The following is an 18086-nucleotide window of genomic DNA, read 5'->3' on the forward strand; positions in this document are numbered from 1 at the left end:
CTTCCTGTCTACAAGATGAACCAATATACGTCACTGATTGAAATAAAATAGTTTAGAATTATGAGGGCCGAAATACAGAAAATACTAGATTATTTGCCATTTCTTGTTCAATAACCTACCTCGTTCTCACTCTAAAAAAGCTAACGTTAGCTAGTTTCAACCCAATAAGCAGTTATGTTTATTTGTACTAATAGCACAAACTCAGGGCGCATCGAGTTAAAGAGATTCAGAAGGGTCGTGGTATCTGGTTACGCTATTAGTACATAAAAACATTGAGCTAATTTTCGATGCGCCATAAGTTTGTGCTATTAGTACATAAAAACACTGCTAATTAATGAGAGACACGGTTGGGTAGACTATACGGAGCGATTCAAATTCAAATACTTCCGGCTTCATCCGCCATGGGGAAGTTCCCATAGGAATACGTGGATGACGTCAGCGCTACCGCTATCTCTTGGTTTTAATATCTATGGCTTCACAGCGTTGTTTCTGAAACCAGGAAGATGGGTTTGGAATCGTCGAAATGGGTTATAATATTCTTAGTTTGTTGGCTTTACAAAAGTAAGTTTACCTTTCGTTTATAATACTAGCTACATGCGTTCACTTACCTATTTATTACCGTTTTAGTTTGGCTGAGCAAGTTATCCTCTTTGTTGGGGCATTGGCTATTTCCATTGTAACTCGCAGCTAACGTTACCTAGCTTATAGACCAAGCCAAGTATATAGATTCTAGCCTGTTACAACGATGTTGCTGACAGTGAGGTCATATTTTTACCCTATTGTACTCTTCGACAAACAAAATGATGTAGCTAGTTTGTTGAAGTCGCGTATGAGATGCACTTAGATAGCTAGGTTAAACTGATAGCTACTGTAACTCGTGATCTTAAGGCAAGCGGGCGGCTATACAGGCATTACAGGCTTCAGGATGACTAGATGAAAGAACATTGGATGTGTAACAATATGGTTAGGTGTCTTGGGAATGGGAATATTTCACTACAGAAACTGGCCACTTCAATTGTATTTTTCTTTTGTCTTTCAGATGTGAGCTGTAACTCTGTTGAGCAGAAGATTTATGTGGTGCTGAATAACACTGTACCATGCGTTCGACTGCTCAATGCTACACATCAGATTGGCTGCCAGTGTGAGTGACATAACATGACACACACTGCTTGGTACAATACTGGGGGGGGGATTTCTTTGTAGAAGTCATTTCCGGTTACTTTTTAAAAGGACATTCTACTCCAAAATGAATTAAAATCACCATCTATCTATAATCACCCCCTTCCCAGAATTGAACCCAATTTACATATTGGTAAAACAATTTTTTAGGGTTGACTATTTTACGATAGCATTTTTTACATTAAATAGGCCTAATACACCTACCGTGGCACACTTTCAAGATGCTAGAGAGCTCGACATGTGCGACTGTGTGTGTGTGTGCGTGTAAGATGGCGCTGCAGTGCATAGCAGCCGTCTTATGGGTTCCTGACCAATTCTGCTATTTTTATAAACATTTACGCTGATCTTAACTTTTTTCTACATAATGTCTCGTTGTAGAAGGAATGTGGGAGTCATTTCTGGTGACTTTAAAAAAAGGACATTCTACTTCAAATTGAATTAAAATCTAATGGATGCCAACGCCATCTATCTATAAATCGTAACTTGTACATAATGTCTCCGCCATAATTTCCTCGACCGAAAACAGCTTCTGGACATCAGAACAGCGATCATTATCTCGATTTGGACGATTTCTACTTCAACGATTCGGCAGCTCTGGATGTTCTGCTTACTCCGGACCAGGCCCTGATCCCCAGGACTCGAAAGAGGCAGTGAAAAAGAGGCAAGCGAGCCGGCCCCCTTACTAGACTACTTCTGTGAGCAAATTGCCCTCTGTTCTATTGGCAAACATGCAATCACTGGAGAACAAACTGGATGAGCTCCGTTCAAAACTATCCTATCAACGGGACATGAAAAAATTTAATATCCTATGTTTATCACAGTCGTGGCTGAACAAGGACATGGATATACATCTTGCTGGTTTTTCTATGCATCGTCTAGACCGAAGGCAGACTTGGGTAAGACAAAGGGAGGAGGAGTGTGTCTCTTTGTTAACAACAGCTGGTACGCGATCTCTAATGTTAAGGAAGTCTCAAGTTTTTGCTCACCTGAGTTAGAATACCTCATGATACAGGTTTTTTTCTGGATCAAAAGGGGGCTTAGGTGGTGGGCGTGGCAGGGGGCGCAGTCAGCCCTTCAGTGCGGCTGAATTTTAGAAAACATTTTAGAGGCCCCCATCTTCGCTGTGTAGAGAGCAAAGAGAAAAGGTTGCAGTTTTCCTGCAATTCTATGCCTTTTGCCATTTGCCATGGCTAATGCTGTGCTCTTTTGCTCAAACATAATAGCAAAATGTATACTGCTGAATTAATTGTTTTGGGATTAAAAAATTCTCCCAGATTGTGTAGCTTTTATTTTGTTGATTGTAGTTTGTTTGTGTGTGTGCAGTGCATTCAGAAAGTATTCAGACCCCTTCCCTTTTTCCACTTTGTTACGTTACATCCTGTTTCCATTGATCATCCTTGAGATATTGCTACAACTTGATTGGAATCCACCTGTGGTAAATTCAATTGATTGGACATGACTTGGAAAGGCACACACCTGTCTATATAAGGTCCCACAGTTGACAGTGAATGTCAGAGCAAAAACCAAGCTATGAGGTCGAAGGAATTGTCCGTAGAGCTCCGACACAGGATTGTGCCGAGATACAGATCTGGGGAAGGGGACCTTCAATGATGCAGACATTTTTGGTACCCAAGAACACAGTGGCCTCCGGCCAAACTGAGCAATCGGGGGAGAAGGGCCTTAGTCAGGGAGGTGACCAAGAACCCGATGGTCACTCTGACAGAGCTCCGGAGTTCCTCTGTGGAGATGGGAGAACCTTCCAGATGGACAACCATCTCTGCAGCACTCCAACAATCAGGGCTTTATGGTAGGGTGGCCAGACGGAAGCCACTCCTCAGTAAAAGGCACATGACAGCCCGCTTGGAGTTTGCCAAAAACTTCTTAAGTGCCTTTTGAAGCTGGTTCAGAGAATGCCAAGAGTGTGCAAAGCTGTCATCAAGGCAAAGGGTGGCTACTTCGAAGAATCTCAAATATGAAATATATTTTGATTTGTTTAACACTTTTTTCGGTTATTGTGTTATTTCATAGTTTTAATGTCTTCACTATTATTCTACAATGTAGAAAATAGTAAAAAAAATAAAGAAACCCTGGAATGAGTAGGTGTCCAAACTTTTGACTGGTACTGTAGGTCAATTATATTTTCTACAAACTTTCTGACTGTTTCTAGTCTTAGGTTTACACTGAAACCGTTTTTCCATGCCGAAAATGTATTACAAATGGTGTGGCGGCAACAATTTAGCAGCAGGGGAAACACTGACTGTGATTTGTATCCAAGCTGTACTTTTTGTAATGCTGGAATACAGATTGAAGATTTGCATACTAAGACAAGCGTTTTTTCTATCCTGTGTGTCAGCCTCGATATCAGGTGATACAGGTGTGATCCATTTCTTGGAGTCTGAGGCAGATCTGGAATGGCCTTTGAGCAAAGGACCCAATCCTCCTTATATGGTTGTGTTGGAATCATCCCTCTTCACCAGGTAGGCTACACACAGCCACATTTTTGACCTCCAGAACAAAGTTGGAACACACTCACTGTGACTATCGTTCATCACAGCCGGACAATGATATGATCCATATCCTAGTAGCCCCGTCACGCTCAAGGATTGTCTTCTCTCTACAGGTCTATCATGATGAAGATGAAGAATGAATCCAGCAGGGTAGCTGGGGTTGCAGTGGTGATCCCAAATACTAGCCCACCAGAGTTCTCGCCACACACAACATGTCCCAATGAGAACACAGGTAGGTTGATCAGACATTTGGACTCCAGTCCGTCAAAATGACTATATGATCTTTGCTAACTGGGATGCTTTTTAAACGTCATTTGGTTTACTTTTTCCTCAGGCGTATACTCCGACAACTATGGTCCTAATTTGGCACATTGTAACAGTACTGTATGGAACCCTCTGGGGAACGGTCTATCCTATGAGGAATTTGACTTCCCTGTCTTCTCCCTGAACGAAGACAATGAAACAGAGTTAATCAAACAGGTGAGGGGTCACTTCAAGCAGTCACAACCCAGTCAGGGTTAATGTCATGTCACTTCATGACCATGAACTGTCTTTATCTGAATTATCTTATTATGCTACAGTATTTCTGTGTATTGAAACTGGACCCTTCATTCTGATAAATGTATCTACCCTACTTGCAGTGCTACTTTGACCATAATCGTGCGGTGAATGGCAGTGCCCCACAGTACCCTCTGTGTGCCATGCAGCTCTTCTCCCACATGCACGCTGTCACCAATACTCCAACCTGCATGAGACGCAACAACATCAACTATAGCATCAACCCAGGTACACAAACAGCCACTGTCGTAAGCATAGATACATTATTGTTAGGGCCATGCTTTTTAGGCACTTTGCTTTTACCAGTATTTCCAGTATTATCCACTAAGTTTGCTGCAGGTAGAAAATCCTAGGAAATGTTCTTTAATTTTCTCCAATCAATCAAGCAATGTCTGGTTGTGCTTTTGTGTTTGGTGGGGGGATCGCCTAAAGGAGTCAGCATGCTCCAGTTCGGCTGGCGCCTAGCCGAACTCGGCAAGGCGAACTGAACAAGTGTGCTCGCATACTCCCTTAAAATACCTTCTCTTGAAAAAAACGAGAAAAAAGCGGCAATAGTACGGTTTGTCCATTTTGAGACGCCGTAGCCAGTATACACTTTCTCAAAATATAAATTTGGACGTTTTTGCCGAGATCTTAGTCGCACAATTTTACATCTAACTAACATGCTGACTAGACTTGGTATGCGCGTGCACCATCGCGCGCATTTTGATTTTGTCCATCCACACCAGACGCGATCAGGACACACAGGTTGAAATATCAAAACGAATTCTGAACCAACTATATTAAGATGGGGACAGGTCAAAACGCATAAAATATTAATGGCTAGCTAGCTACTTGCTGTTGCTAGCTAATTTGTCCTGGGATATAAACATTGGGTTGTTATTTTACCTGAAATGCATAAGGTCCTCTACTCCGACAATGAATCCACAAATAAAAGGGTAAACCTAGTTAGTTTCTAGTAATCTCTCCTCCTTCAGTTTTCTTCTTTGGACTTTATATGGCAGTTGGCAACCAACTTTAAGGTGCAGTACCACCACCAACTGGACTGGAGTGTGGACCTCAGTTAATCTTTCAATCACCCACATGGGTATATGCTCCTAAAAACCAATGAGGAGATGAGCCCCGTGTAGCTCAGTTGGTAGAGCATGGCGCTTGCAACGCCAGGGTTGTGGGTTCGATTCCCACGGGGGGGCCAGTATGAAAAAAAATGATAAGAGCGTCTGCTAAATGACAAAAAAATGAGAGAGGCGGGACTTGCAGCGCGTCAAGCGTAAAAAATAGAACCAAGTTCTATTTTAGCTCCTGGCTATGCAGATGCTTGTTGACGCACGTGAGCAGTTTGGATAAAATTATTGAATAACATGTATGTGTAAATATATTTTGCAACGCTCGCGCACGTAACGCGAGTGGTGTGGTCAGCATGTAAGCTGTTTGGTGCATAATTTGCATGAAAACAAGTCGTCTCTCGATGAATGACAACAGACTTTACTGAAGAATCCCTACTCTTGATCAATCATAGACGACGGGGCGTAGACTTCGGCTACCGACTTCTGCTTGCCTCAAGAAAAAATGTTGTGCCCGAACTGCCGATGTCCAAAACGAACAAAATCATCACAACATATACACAAACTCTTCCGAACTGTTTTGGCTGGGAAGCATGGAGATGTCTTAAGCCAAGGAAGGCGTAGCGCTGCGAATCTTGAATTGTCAAAGTGAGGTTAAGAATCACTGATCTACAAATAGTATTCCCTGCCAAATAATAGGCTTTGTGCGATTAAGATCCGCAGAGCTACACCTCGCCTGGCTTAAGCGATCCCCCGCACCAAACACACACGTACAACCAGACATTGATTGATTGGAGACGGCTTGTGTCAATTAAATAAATGTATGTAAATGTAAGCCATGGAAGGCGTATCTCTGCGAATCGTAATCGCACAAAGCCTATTTGGCTTTGTGGCTAGGTTTGCAGCAGACTTTCTACCTGCTGCAAACCTAGTAGATAATACTGGAAATACTGGTAAAATCAAAGTGGAAAAAAACCATGGCCCTAATTATTGTGTATATGTGAATAGTTAGTATACACATTCAGTCATGTACACTGAGTGTACAAAACTGTGCTCTTTCCATGACATAGACTGACCAGGTGAAAGCTATGATCCCTTATTGATGTCACCTGTTAAATCCACTCCAATCAGTGTAGATGAAGGGGAGGAGACATGTTAAATAAGTATTTTTAAGCCTTGAGATAATTGAGACATGGATTATGTATGTGTGCCATTCAGCGGGTGAATGGGCAAGACAAAAGATTGAAGTGCCTTTGAACTGGGTGTGTCAAGAACTGCAACACTGCTGGGTTTTTCACGCGCAACAGTTTCCCGTGTGTACCAAGAATGGTCCACCACACAAAGGATATCCAGCCAACTTGACACAACTATGGGAAGCATTGGAGTCAACATGGGCCAGCATCCCTGTGGAACGCTTTCGACATATTGTAATCCATGCCCCGAAGAATTGAGACTGAGGGCAAAACGGGTGTAACTCAATATTAGGAAGATGTTCCTAATGTTTTGTACACTCAGTGTATATCTCACACACATATCTACCTCTCTCACAGAGATGGTGTGTGACCCTCTGAGTGATAATAATGTTTGGGGTTCCATCCGGCCCTATAACGACACAGTCTTCGGCCACAAGGAGAACGAGAGCGTTGTTATAGCAGCAGCCAGGGTGAGTGACACAAAGAATGCCTGCCTCCCTCTTCCACATCTTGTCACATGTTCACATATGTCTAATGCTGCGTTCATAACCAAGTGGGAAGGTGGTAATTACCAGTTGGATGCTTTGAACTCGTTGAGAAACACCAATTGGCTAATGGCCAACATGCTGCATCAACCATAAACTAAAAGTACAGCTACAGTGGGGAGAACAAGTATTTGATACACTGCCGATTTTGCAGGTTTTCCTACTTACAAAGCATGTCGAGGTCTGTAATTTTTATCATAGGTACACTTCAACTGTGAGAGACGGAATCTAAAAAAATCCAGAAAATCACATTGTATGATTTTTAAGTAATTAATTTGCATTTTATTGCATGACATAAGTATTTGATACATCAGAAAAGCAGAACTTAATTTGGTACAGAAACCTTTGTTTGCAATATCAGAGATCATACGTTTCCTGTAGGTCTTGACCAGGTTTGCACACACTGCAGCAGGGATTTTGGCCCACTCCTCCATACAGACCTTCTCCAGATCCTTCAGGTTTCGGGGCTGTCGCTGGGCAATACGGACTTGCAGTTCCCTCCAAAGATTTTCTATTGGGTTCAGGTCTGGAGACTGGCTAGGCCACTCCAGGATCTTGAGATGCTTCTTACGGAGCCACTCCTTAGTTGCCCTGGCTGTGTGTTTCGGGTCGTTGTCATGCTGGAAGACCCAGCCACGACCCATCTTCAATGCTCTTACTGAGGGAAGGAGGTTGATGGCCAAGATCTCGCGATACATGGCCCCATCCATCCTCCCCTCAATACGGTGCAGTCGTCCTGTCCCCTTTGCAGAAAAGCATCCCCAAAGAATGATGTTTCCACCTCCATGCTTCACGGTTGGGATAGTGTTCTTGGGGTTGTACTCATCCTTCTTCTTCCTCCAAACACGGCGAGTGGAGTTTAACCCAAAAAGCTCTATTTTTGTCTCATCAGACCACATGACCTTCTCCCATTCATTTACATTTTAGTCATTCCTCTGGATCATCCAGATGGTCATTGGCAAACTTCAGACGGGCCTGGACATGCGCTGGCTTGAGCAGGGGGACCTTGCGTGCGCTGCAGGATTTTAATCCATGACGGCGTAGTGTGTTACTAATGGTTTTCTTTGAGACTGTGGTCCCAGCTCTCTTCAGGTCATTGACCAGGTCCTGCCGTGTAGTTCTGGGCTGATCCCTCACCTTCCTCATGATCATTGATGCCCCACGAGGTGAGATCTTGCATGGAGCCCCAGACCGAGGGTGATTGACCGTCATCTTGAACTTCTTCCATTTTCTAATAATTGCGCCAACAGTTGTTGCCTTCTCACCAAGCTGCTTGCCTATTGCCCTGTAGCCCATCCCAGCCTTGTGCAGGTCTACAATTTTATCCCTGATGTCCTTACACAGCTCTCTGGTCTTGGCCATTGTGGAGAGGTTGGAGTCTGTTTGATTGAGTGTGTGGACAGGTGTCTTTAAAACAGGTAACGAGTTCAAACAGGTGCAGTTAATACAGGTAATGAGTGGAGAACAGGAGGGCTTCTTAAAGAAAAACTAACAGGTCTGTGAGTGCCGGAACTCTTACTGGTTGGTAGGTGATCAAATACTTATGTCATGCAATAAAATGCAAATTAATTACTTAAAAATCATACAATGTGATTTTCTGGATTTTTGTTTTAGATTCCGTCTCACAGTTGAAGTGTACCTATGATAAAAATTACAGACCACTACGTGCTTTGTAAGTAGGAAAACCTGCAAAATCGGCAGTGTATCAAATACTTGTTCTCCCCACTGTATCATGCTTGTAAACAAATGATGGCGTTCAAAACCCATGTGAATAGATTTGCTTTTTATAAATAATGTTTTGTTACATTTAACTGCTGAAAATTCTGTTATCAAGGTCATTTCCTTAGTAGGTGACGTCAAAGGTCAGCATGTGGGAGAAGACGGAGCTCAGGGATGATGGACGAGTTTCCCACTAGTAATTACGAGTTGGAGGGGCGTTCAAGTGGATTCTTCCCAGTCGTATGCGTTAAATACCACCTTCCCACTTGGTTATGAACGCAGCATAAGCCTTTTGGAATTTATGCAAAACAGTATACAAGATGAGCCACATTCTTGTGTGTGGTATACACATCTTGATTTAATGAGCTTAAAAAGTGCTTTGGTAATTTGCTCTGTACCATTTCCTTCCTATACAATCCTTACATCGTTTTTCCTTGTTTGGAGTTTATGGACAATTGACTGGACACCTTGCACTCTCTGCGTTTTTGTAGCTGGACAGCAGGGCATTTTTCTGGGAGGTTTCAACTGGAGCAGAGGGAAGTATCTCAGGGTTTGTCACTCTGCTTGCTGCTGCCCAGGCACTGCGTGAAGTCACTCACGAGGCCCCTCCCACACGGAATATCCTCTTTGCCTTCTTCCAAGGGGTGAGTTCCTTCTCTCCCTAAGCAAGTCGTCTAGTATGTGTCAATTATGGTACATGAGTCCCATGTGGTCACTATCATATAGCAGTATTGTTTAGTGTTGTACTATATGAGCAAGGATGTTGATAGCTTATTCCTCTCTTTCAGGAAGCCTTTGACTACATTGGCAGCTCTCGGATGGTTTACGACATGGAGAAGGGCAAATTTGTGATAGACCTGGACAATGTTCACTCAATACTAGAGATTGGTCAGGTAAGGACTTGCGTATACAGTCTCATTGAATACTCAAACACACACAGGCATCATTTTGCAAAACACATGGATATACAATCAACCAATAAAGAGTGATGGATCTTTTGTTATTTGTAAGGTGGCCGTGCACAGTGGCACCAACCTCTTTCTCCACTCAGACCCTGTGTCCAGGAGGAACAACACCGTCAATGACGAGGTGAGGGAGTTACATGTTTCTCTTTGTGCCTCTTACCTGGGCCACCCCTTTTTTCTATACTCTTTATACTTTCTCTCAACCCACGTTTCCCAACCTCTTACTCTGTTTCAGATTACGAATCTTGTGAACAACTTACAGTCCTCCACGGCTGGGCTCAGCTTCTTATTGGTTGAGCCTGGTGTGTCTCAGCCACTCCCGCCCTCCTCCCTCCAGCGTTTCCTGCGAGCTCGGCCAATCCCAGGGATTGTGATTGCAGACCACAAATCTGCGTTCAACAACAGGTGAGTCAGTGTTTGACTATGGTCTGTCGTTGCTGTTAATTTTTATTATGGCAATATTAAACTTGCCTGATATGGATTTCTTCATTAGTAGTGAGGAGTGTTCTGTCTTGTTTGCCCATGCACAGGTACTATGAGAGTTTTTACGACAACGCTGCTAACCTGAACCTGACTTATCCATCTAACTTGAGTCCAGAGGAACAGCTGGAGTTTGTGACTGATACTGCAAAGGTATTCTTACCATAGCAATCCCACTGATCCACCCATTGCAGTAGGTACAGTTGCCTTTACATCGTGACCCACTGTTACAATAATATATTCCTCCTTCCTCCCTCACTGTACTCTTTCAGTCTCTTACTGATGTGGCTACGTTGGTTGCACGTGCTCTCTACAAGCAGGCCGGGGGAAACGAGTCCAAAGTCAACACCATCAACGCAGACCCCAAAATAGTGAGACTCGATGAATGATGACCTGTTCAGCTGTTGTACATGTCATACTGATATAGTCTGTTATTTTCCATGACTGTCTGTCAATATTTCTGTTAACATCAGTCACTTGTTCATTCTAAGCATCTAACATCTTTTCAAATTGAAGTTTTTGGGACAGAAACAGAATTGTTTGACCAAACACTGCATCTCTCTCTCAGGTTACCCAGATGCTGTATGGGTTTCTGGTTAGTTCCAACAACAGCTGGTTTCAGGCAATGATGTCCCCAGACCTACAGGACATTCTCAGTGAGTTTTAGTCTGATACTTTCTCACTAGGAAACACCCTTTGACCCTACAGAGGCAGTCTGCTACTACCAACGTCGTAAACACACAGGCAGATATGGAGCATGCGTACATGTTTACTAGTCACAGACACACTCGCATCCATAAAGAAGGTACTGGGGTACTTGGGTCTTCATTGCTTTGTGTTTTTCTGTCTCCTAGAGCCCAGCCCACCACAGTACTATGTTGGTGTTGCCATGTCTTCCACTCCGACACGTCTGGTCCAGTACCTCCTGGCCAATTTTACTGGAGCAGCCACCAACCTCACCCAGAGTCAGTGCCAGAAGCCAGATGAGCTGCCAAACGAGAGCAGACAGGTAGGTGTGCCGCTGGATCTGTCTGTCTGTGTGCAGATGGATAGATGTACAGCGTATCACTGTTGACATCGGAATAAAAAAAATTGCTTATTTGTACACTGGTGCTAGAATCCCACCACACTCTAATTCACTGTTTCTCTCTCAGATGTACTCCTATCTCTGGGTTCAGGGCATTGTCCCACCCAACAGCACCCAGAGAGATTCCTTCTGCGTACGTGCATCGGTACGCCTGACCAGAGCAATATCCCCTGCCTTCGAGCTGGGAGAGTATGCTTCCAAAGACTACTCCACGTGGACAGAATCACGGTGGAAGTTCATCAAAGCTAGAATTTTCCTAGTAGCCAGCCGGGACCTGGAGGTAAAACTGCAGTCAACTTACCTACCATGATCCATATCTGTTTAATCAATTACAGTTGTGTTGCTTAGGTTCAAGTGATTCTGTTTGAACCAACTATCATGTTTAGGTAGTGAAAGTGTCAAATGCATTGAAAAGTACAAGCATGTTTTTTTCTCACAGTATTCACCTCTTCTTTCTTCTTAATTTGTCTCTCATAGATGCTGACCTTAGGCGTGGGAGTGGCTGTGTTGTTCACATTCCTACTGCTGACATACTTTGTCAGCTCCAAGGCAGACGTCCTCTTCAGCTCCACGAGGGAACCCGCTAGCGCCGCCTACTGATTACCTCCAGGCGTTTTAACCTGTGACCAGCGACCACTACTCTCCCAACCAAACAGGAACAGACAGCGTTGTTTTTTTTGTTGTTTTTTTTACACACGATATTGTAGACCGACAGACAGGCAAAGAGGTTAGGCAGAATAGATTGTTTTATCTGTGTGAGCCTGATGGACTCACACAGATGAGGTTTAACACATAACTGGAATTGACTGGCCCGGATGGATCCGGACTCATCAGGGTCAGATTGCACTGGTCTGTGCCAGTGTAAAAGATGTTCATATTCATTTTTTTTGTTCAGTCAAATCATGTTTTGTTTACTGTATCATGGAAGTAGGCACTAGGCTTTGTTTGACTGTGTGTGCTTGCGTGCATGCGTGTGTGTAAATGGGAGGTGCTTGCGAGCGTGTGCAAGTGTGTATGTTGAGGATGCAGTTGTAGTAGCTTTCTTTTCTCTGTCTGTAGTATACTGATCTGTCATTTCTAGGGAGAATGAAACCTTACTTCTGGCAAATAGACTTTGGATGTGGGTTTAGCTGAATGACCACTACAGCTGCGTTCACACAGGCATCCCAATTCTTATTTTTAACACTAATTGGCCTTTTGACCAATTACATCAGATCTTTCCACATCAGATCTTTTTCAGAGCTAATCTGATTGGTCAAAAGACTAATTAGTGAAAAAACGATCAGAATTGGGCTGCCTGTCTAAATGCAGCCTAATATGCATTAAAATGTGTATATCAAAATAGTGTTATTTTGTTTGCAGTCTTTAAAAATCGACATTATTTTAAATCTAGAAATAATTTGCAGGATCATGCCCAGAGGTTTTTATGTGTTGATGGAAATGTCAAATGATACGGGGTGTGTTTGTAAGTGAAGGTGATCTCTGACCAACTGGGGAATAATTGTGATTAATGCCTTGATAACTAAATAAACATGGCTTTTCCAATCCTCTAGTGTTGCTTCTCTACTATTTCTATTATTGCAAAATTCTGGGAACTATCAATAAATTCCCTAGTTTTCCAGATTTCCTGCCTATTCCCTCCTGGTTGCAAGAATCCACCAACCAGGAATTTGGGAAAATTAGGGAATTTATTGCATGTTCCTGGAATTTTTCAACCCTAGCTACAGTTGAGGATTACTGTTCTCCTAGCAGCAGGATATTATGCTGGCAGCACGACCACAGATTTTTACAAAAAATTCAAATTAAGAGTCTCCTGCAAATACAGTGAGGGGAATAATAACAACAAAAAAATCCAGAAAAACGCATGTCAAAAATGTTATAAATTGATTTGCATTTTAATGAGGGAAATAAGTATTTGACCCCCTCTCAATCAGAAAGATTTCTGGCTCCCAGGTGTCTTTTATACAGGTAACGGGCTGAGATAAGGAGGGAGTGCTCCTAATCTCAGTTTGTTACCTGTATAAAAGACACCTGTCCACAGAAGCAATCAATCAGATTCCAAACTCTCCACCATGGCCAAGACCAAAGAGCTCTCCAAGGATGTCAGGGACAAGATTGTAGACCTACACAAGGCTGGAATGGGCTACAAGACCATCGCCAAGCAGCTTGGTGAGAAGGTGACAACAGTTGGTGCGATTATTCGCAAATGGAAGAAACACAAAATAACTGTCAATCACAGTTCTGGGTGACTTTAACCTCCCTACGTCTGCCTTTGACTCATTTCTCTCTGCCTCCTTCTTTCCACTCCTTTCCTCTTTTGACCTCACCCTCTCACCATCCCCCCCCCCTACTCACAAGGCAGGCAATACGCTTGACCTCATCTTTACTAGATGCTGTTCTTCTACTAATCTCACTGCAACTCCCCTCCAAGTCTCCGACCACTACTTTGTATCCTTTTCTCTTTTGCTCTCCTCCAACAGTACTCACTCTGCCCCTACTCAGATGGTAATGTGCCGTCGCAACCTTCGCTCTCTCTCTCCCGCTACTTTCAACTCTTCCATCCTATCATCTCTTCCCTCTGCTAAATCCTTCTCCCTCCGATCTCCTGATTCTGCCTCCTCAACCCTCCTCTCCTCCCTTTCTGCATCGTTTGACTCTCTATGTCCCCTATCCTCCCGGCCGGCTCGGTCCTCCCCTCCTGCTCCGTGGCTTGACGACTCATTGCGAGCTCACAGAAGAGGGCTCCGGGCAGCCGAGCGGAAATGGAGGAAAACTAGACTCCCTGCGGACCTGTCATCTTTTCACTCCCTCCTCTCTACATTCTCTTCCTCTGTTTCCGCTGCTAAAGCCACTTTCTACCACTCTAAATGTCAAGCCTCTGCCTCTAACCCTAGGAAGCTCTTTGTCACCTTCTCCTCCCTACTGAATCCTCCTCCCTCTCTGTGGATGACTTCATCAACCATTTTGAAAAGAAGATTGATGACATCCTGTCCTCATTTATTAAGTCAAATGACACCGCTGGTCCTGCTCACACTGCCCTAGCTTTGACTTCTTTCTCCCCTCTCTCTCCAGATGAAATCTTGCGATTTGTGACGGCCGGCCGCCCAACAACCTGCCCGCTTGACCCTATCCCCTCCTCTCGTCTCCAGACCATTTCCGGAGACCTTCTCCCTTACCTCACCACGCTCATCAACTCATCCTTGACCGCTGGCCATGTCCCTTCTGTCTTCAAGAGAGCGAGAGTTGCACCCCTCCTCAAGAAACCTACACTCGATCCCTCCGATGTCAACAACTACAGACCAGTATCCCCGCTGGAGGAACAGCGACTACAAAACGTCCACCTCGTGGAGGAAGTCAGGAAGCTGCAAGGAGGAGCGTCTCCTGAATCCCATCCCAACCCGTTTTTAATCAAGCTAACGGATGACGTTTAAACGGACAGCGCTACGGGAAAGATGGCCAAGGCCGAAGTGGGCAAGTCTGCTTGCCCCGTTCCTCTCTGGGAATGCCCAAAAGGCGTATTGGGACCTGAACGACGAACAGGCGGCTAACTACAACGGACTCAAACGGGAGATACTCAGCAGCTACGGGTACAGCCTGGCCCATCGGGCTCAACGGTTCCACGACTAGAGGTTCGTACCCGACGCATCCCCCCAAGCCCAGATGAGCGACCTTCTGCGCGTCACAAGGGCATGGCTCCTAACTGACGTATCCACCCTCTCCCTCCTCGAGAAAGTGGTCCTGGATCGCTTTGTACGGGCGCTACCCCACGACATGAAGAGTGCAGCGAGCCTGTGCGCACCCCAGACCTTGGGGGGCCTCCTGGAAGCAGTGGAGACGCATCAGAACACTCAGGCCCTACTGAGGGGGAGCCGGGACGAGTCGGCGACCTGTGCGAGGGGACGGAAGGACAACCCCACCACGGTGTACCCCGAACCGACAGTCGGCAGGGCCAAGGGACCACAAACCTGTGGAGAGACGGCTGGGGAAGGGCCGACCTGCCACCGGCGACCCCAGGTAGATGGAGACCAACGGAGGTGTTTTGAGTGTGGCACCCGGGGGCACATTGCCTGGAATTGCCCTGCTTGAGAGGAGTCGATGCCATCAGCTAGCACCGGAGGCCAGGTGGGTCACGCCGTGAAGTATGTCACCTCCTGTTGGGCGCACCGTGAATCAACGGCACCCATGGTCCCGGTGAATGTTGACGGACACGACACGGAAGCCCTATTAGACTCCGGAAGCATGGTTACGCTCGTAACCACGAGCCTGCTGAACCAGGAGACCGAACGGGGGAGGGAGATGTCCATTTCCTGCGTTCACGGTGACACAAAGCGGTATCCCGCCATATGGACCAACATCGTGACACCACAAGGGAGCTGCCAGATGATCGTGGGTGCACTACCAGAGCTTCCGGTACCCATCCTAGTGGGACGGGATTGTCCGCTGTTCGTGGCCCTATGGTGGCACGAGTAGAAAAAAAAGATAAGAGCCGGCCGAAGAAGAGAGCGGGGACGACCACTCGCCTGTGCGGCCAGGATGCCACCGGTTAACCCACCTGACTCTACAGGTCCGGAGGCGGAGGGGGAGCCGGAACCCGAACCTCCTGGGGAACCACTGGAGGAGGAGCCCAGCCTCCCCCTTCTCGATTTCGAGGGGCCAGTCGAGACCCCGTTGGGGGCCAACTGAGGGGACAATTCGGGACGGCCCAGTGGGAGGATCCGAATTGCAGCCCAAGTAATAGCGGTGGATGGACAGCTACTTCCGGGGTTGAGTGACTGGCGATACCCCCATTTCCAAATTAAGAATAACCTTTTGTATCAGGTGTCGCGCAAACAGGGGGAACTTCGAGAGGTATTGTTGCTGCCCCGACGGTACGTAGGAACCGTTCTTCAGCTGGCCCACACCCACCTGTTGGGGGCGCACCTGGGAATGGAGAAGATCCGGGAACGGGTCGCAGCCCGGTTCCACTGGCCCGGGATGAGAAGGACCGTGGAAGACTACTGTCGCAGCTTCCCGGAGTGTCAACTCACTGCCCCAAAAGCACACTTCCGAAACCCTCTGGTCCCCCTGCCGATCATCGGGGTGCCCTTTGAACGCATCGCCATGGACATAGTGGGACCCCTGGTAAAGACTGCACGAGGACACAGGTACATCTCGGTAATAGTAGACTATGCCACCCGGTATCCCGAGGCCATTCCCCTACGGGCGGCGGTATCCAAGGGAATCGCCCGGGAGCTGTTCCACCTCTTTAGCCGGGTGGGCATCCCGAACGAGACAGACCAAGGTACAGAGTTTATGTCCCGCCTCATGAAAGAGTTGTGTGCCCTCCTGCAGATCAAGCAGATCCGGCCCTCCGTTTTTCACCCGCAGACGGATGGGCTCGTCGAGCGCTTTAACAAAACGCTCATACAGATGCTGCGGAAGGTCATCGAGCAGGACGGGAAGAACTGGGACCAGGTACTACCCCACCTAATGTTCTCAATCTGAGAAGTACCCCAATCCTCCACTGGGTTTTCCCCGTTTTAACTCCTCTACGGGAGGAGGCCACGTGGCCTACTGGACCTCGCCAAGGAGGTGTGGGAAGCCCAACCGACCCCCTTACGCAGCGTGGTAGAGCACGTGGAGACGATGCGGGAGCGGATGACAGCCATATGGCCAGTCGTGAGGGAACATATGGAGAAGGCCCAACGCACCCAAGCCCAGGTCTACAATTGGGGAGCCCAGCCCCGAGAATTCCAGGTGGGAGACTTGGGGTTGATCCCCACGGCCGAAAGTAAGTTCCTGGCCACATGGCACGGACCATACGAGGTGGTCGAGAAACTGGGACCTGTCAACTACCACGTACGGCAACCGGGGAGACGGAAACCTCAGATTTACCACGTGAACCTGTTGAAGAACTGGCACGAGAGGACAGCCTTGGCCATGTTATGGTCGGGACTCCGGACGCCAACGGTACCAGTGGTGGTCCCGAGCAGTGAGGACCTCGACCCGGCCCAGAAGCAAGAGCTCCGGGAGCTTGTCGATCGGAACACAGCGGTGTTCTACGAGAAGCTGGACCGCACGACCCTCATTGAACACCACATCCGTACCCGGCCCGGGGAAACGGTAAGAAAGAGGCCGTATCGAATTCCGGAGTCCCGACGGAAGGCCGTTAAACAAGAAGTGGAGGCTATGCTGCGGATGGGGGTCATTGAAGAGTCCCACAGTGCATGGTGCAGCCCCATCGTGTTGGTGCCCAAACCGGACGGTAGTCTCCGCTTCTGTAATGATTTCCGGGGTGTGAACGACATAAAAAACGCCTACCCCATGCCGAGGGTGGACGAGCTAATCGACTGATTGGGAAAGGCCTGGTACATCAGCACCCTTGACCTGACCAAAGGATATTGGCAGGTACCATTGGCAGCCTCCTCCCGGGAGAAGACGGCGTTCTCGACACCAGACGGTCTGTACCAGTACCGGGTGCTCCCGTTCGGTCTCCACGGAGCCCCGCCCACATTCCAGCGACTGATGAACAGAGTGCTTCGACCCCACCAGCAGTACGCAGTGGCCTATCTGGATGATATCATCATCCACAGCCAAGGTTGGGAGGAGCACCTGACACACCTCCAGGCGGTGCTGGACGTGCTCAGACATGCCGGGTTGACTGCAAACCCTATGAAATGCAAGCTAGTGTTCGAGGAGGTGGAGTACCTGGGGTATTTGATCGGACGGGGGAACGTCAAGCCCCAGGAGAGGAAGGTTCACGCGGTACGTGACTGGCCAGTTCCACGCACCAAGACACAGGTCAAGTCC

The 18086-nt window shown here is 46.7% G+C and overlaps 1 protein-coding gene across 1 annotated transcript; it reads left to right on the forward strand.

The window, feature by feature from the left end:
* The first annotated feature begins 426 nt into the window (after positions 1 to 426).
* LOC121581110 (nicastrin) lies at positions 427 to 12844 on the forward strand. The gene is made up of 17 exons (XM_041896493.2): positions 427 to 561; positions 1040 to 1141; positions 3533 to 3656; positions 3800 to 3918; positions 4021 to 4166; positions 4328 to 4472; positions 6859 to 6971; positions 9257 to 9409; positions 9554 to 9658; positions 9777 to 9854; positions 9966 to 10135; positions 10261 to 10363; positions 10483 to 10581; positions 10779 to 10866; positions 11065 to 11219; positions 11365 to 11577; positions 11775 to 12844. Exons 1-17 carry the CDS (start codon positions 504 to 506, stop codon positions 11895 to 11897), a joined length of 2094 nt encoding a protein of 697 aa, XP_041752427.2. The 5' UTR covers positions 427 to 503; the 3' UTR covers positions 11898 to 12844.
* Positions 12845 to 18086: the final 5242 nt, after the last annotated feature.

Source organism: Coregonus clupeaformis, chromosome 14 (genome assembly GCF_020615455.1).
Source record: "Coregonus clupeaformis isolate EN_2021a chromosome 14, ASM2061545v1, whole genome shotgun sequence".
NCBI classification, from domain to species: domain Eukaryota; kingdom Metazoa; phylum Chordata; class Actinopteri; order Salmoniformes; family Salmonidae; genus Coregonus; species Coregonus clupeaformis.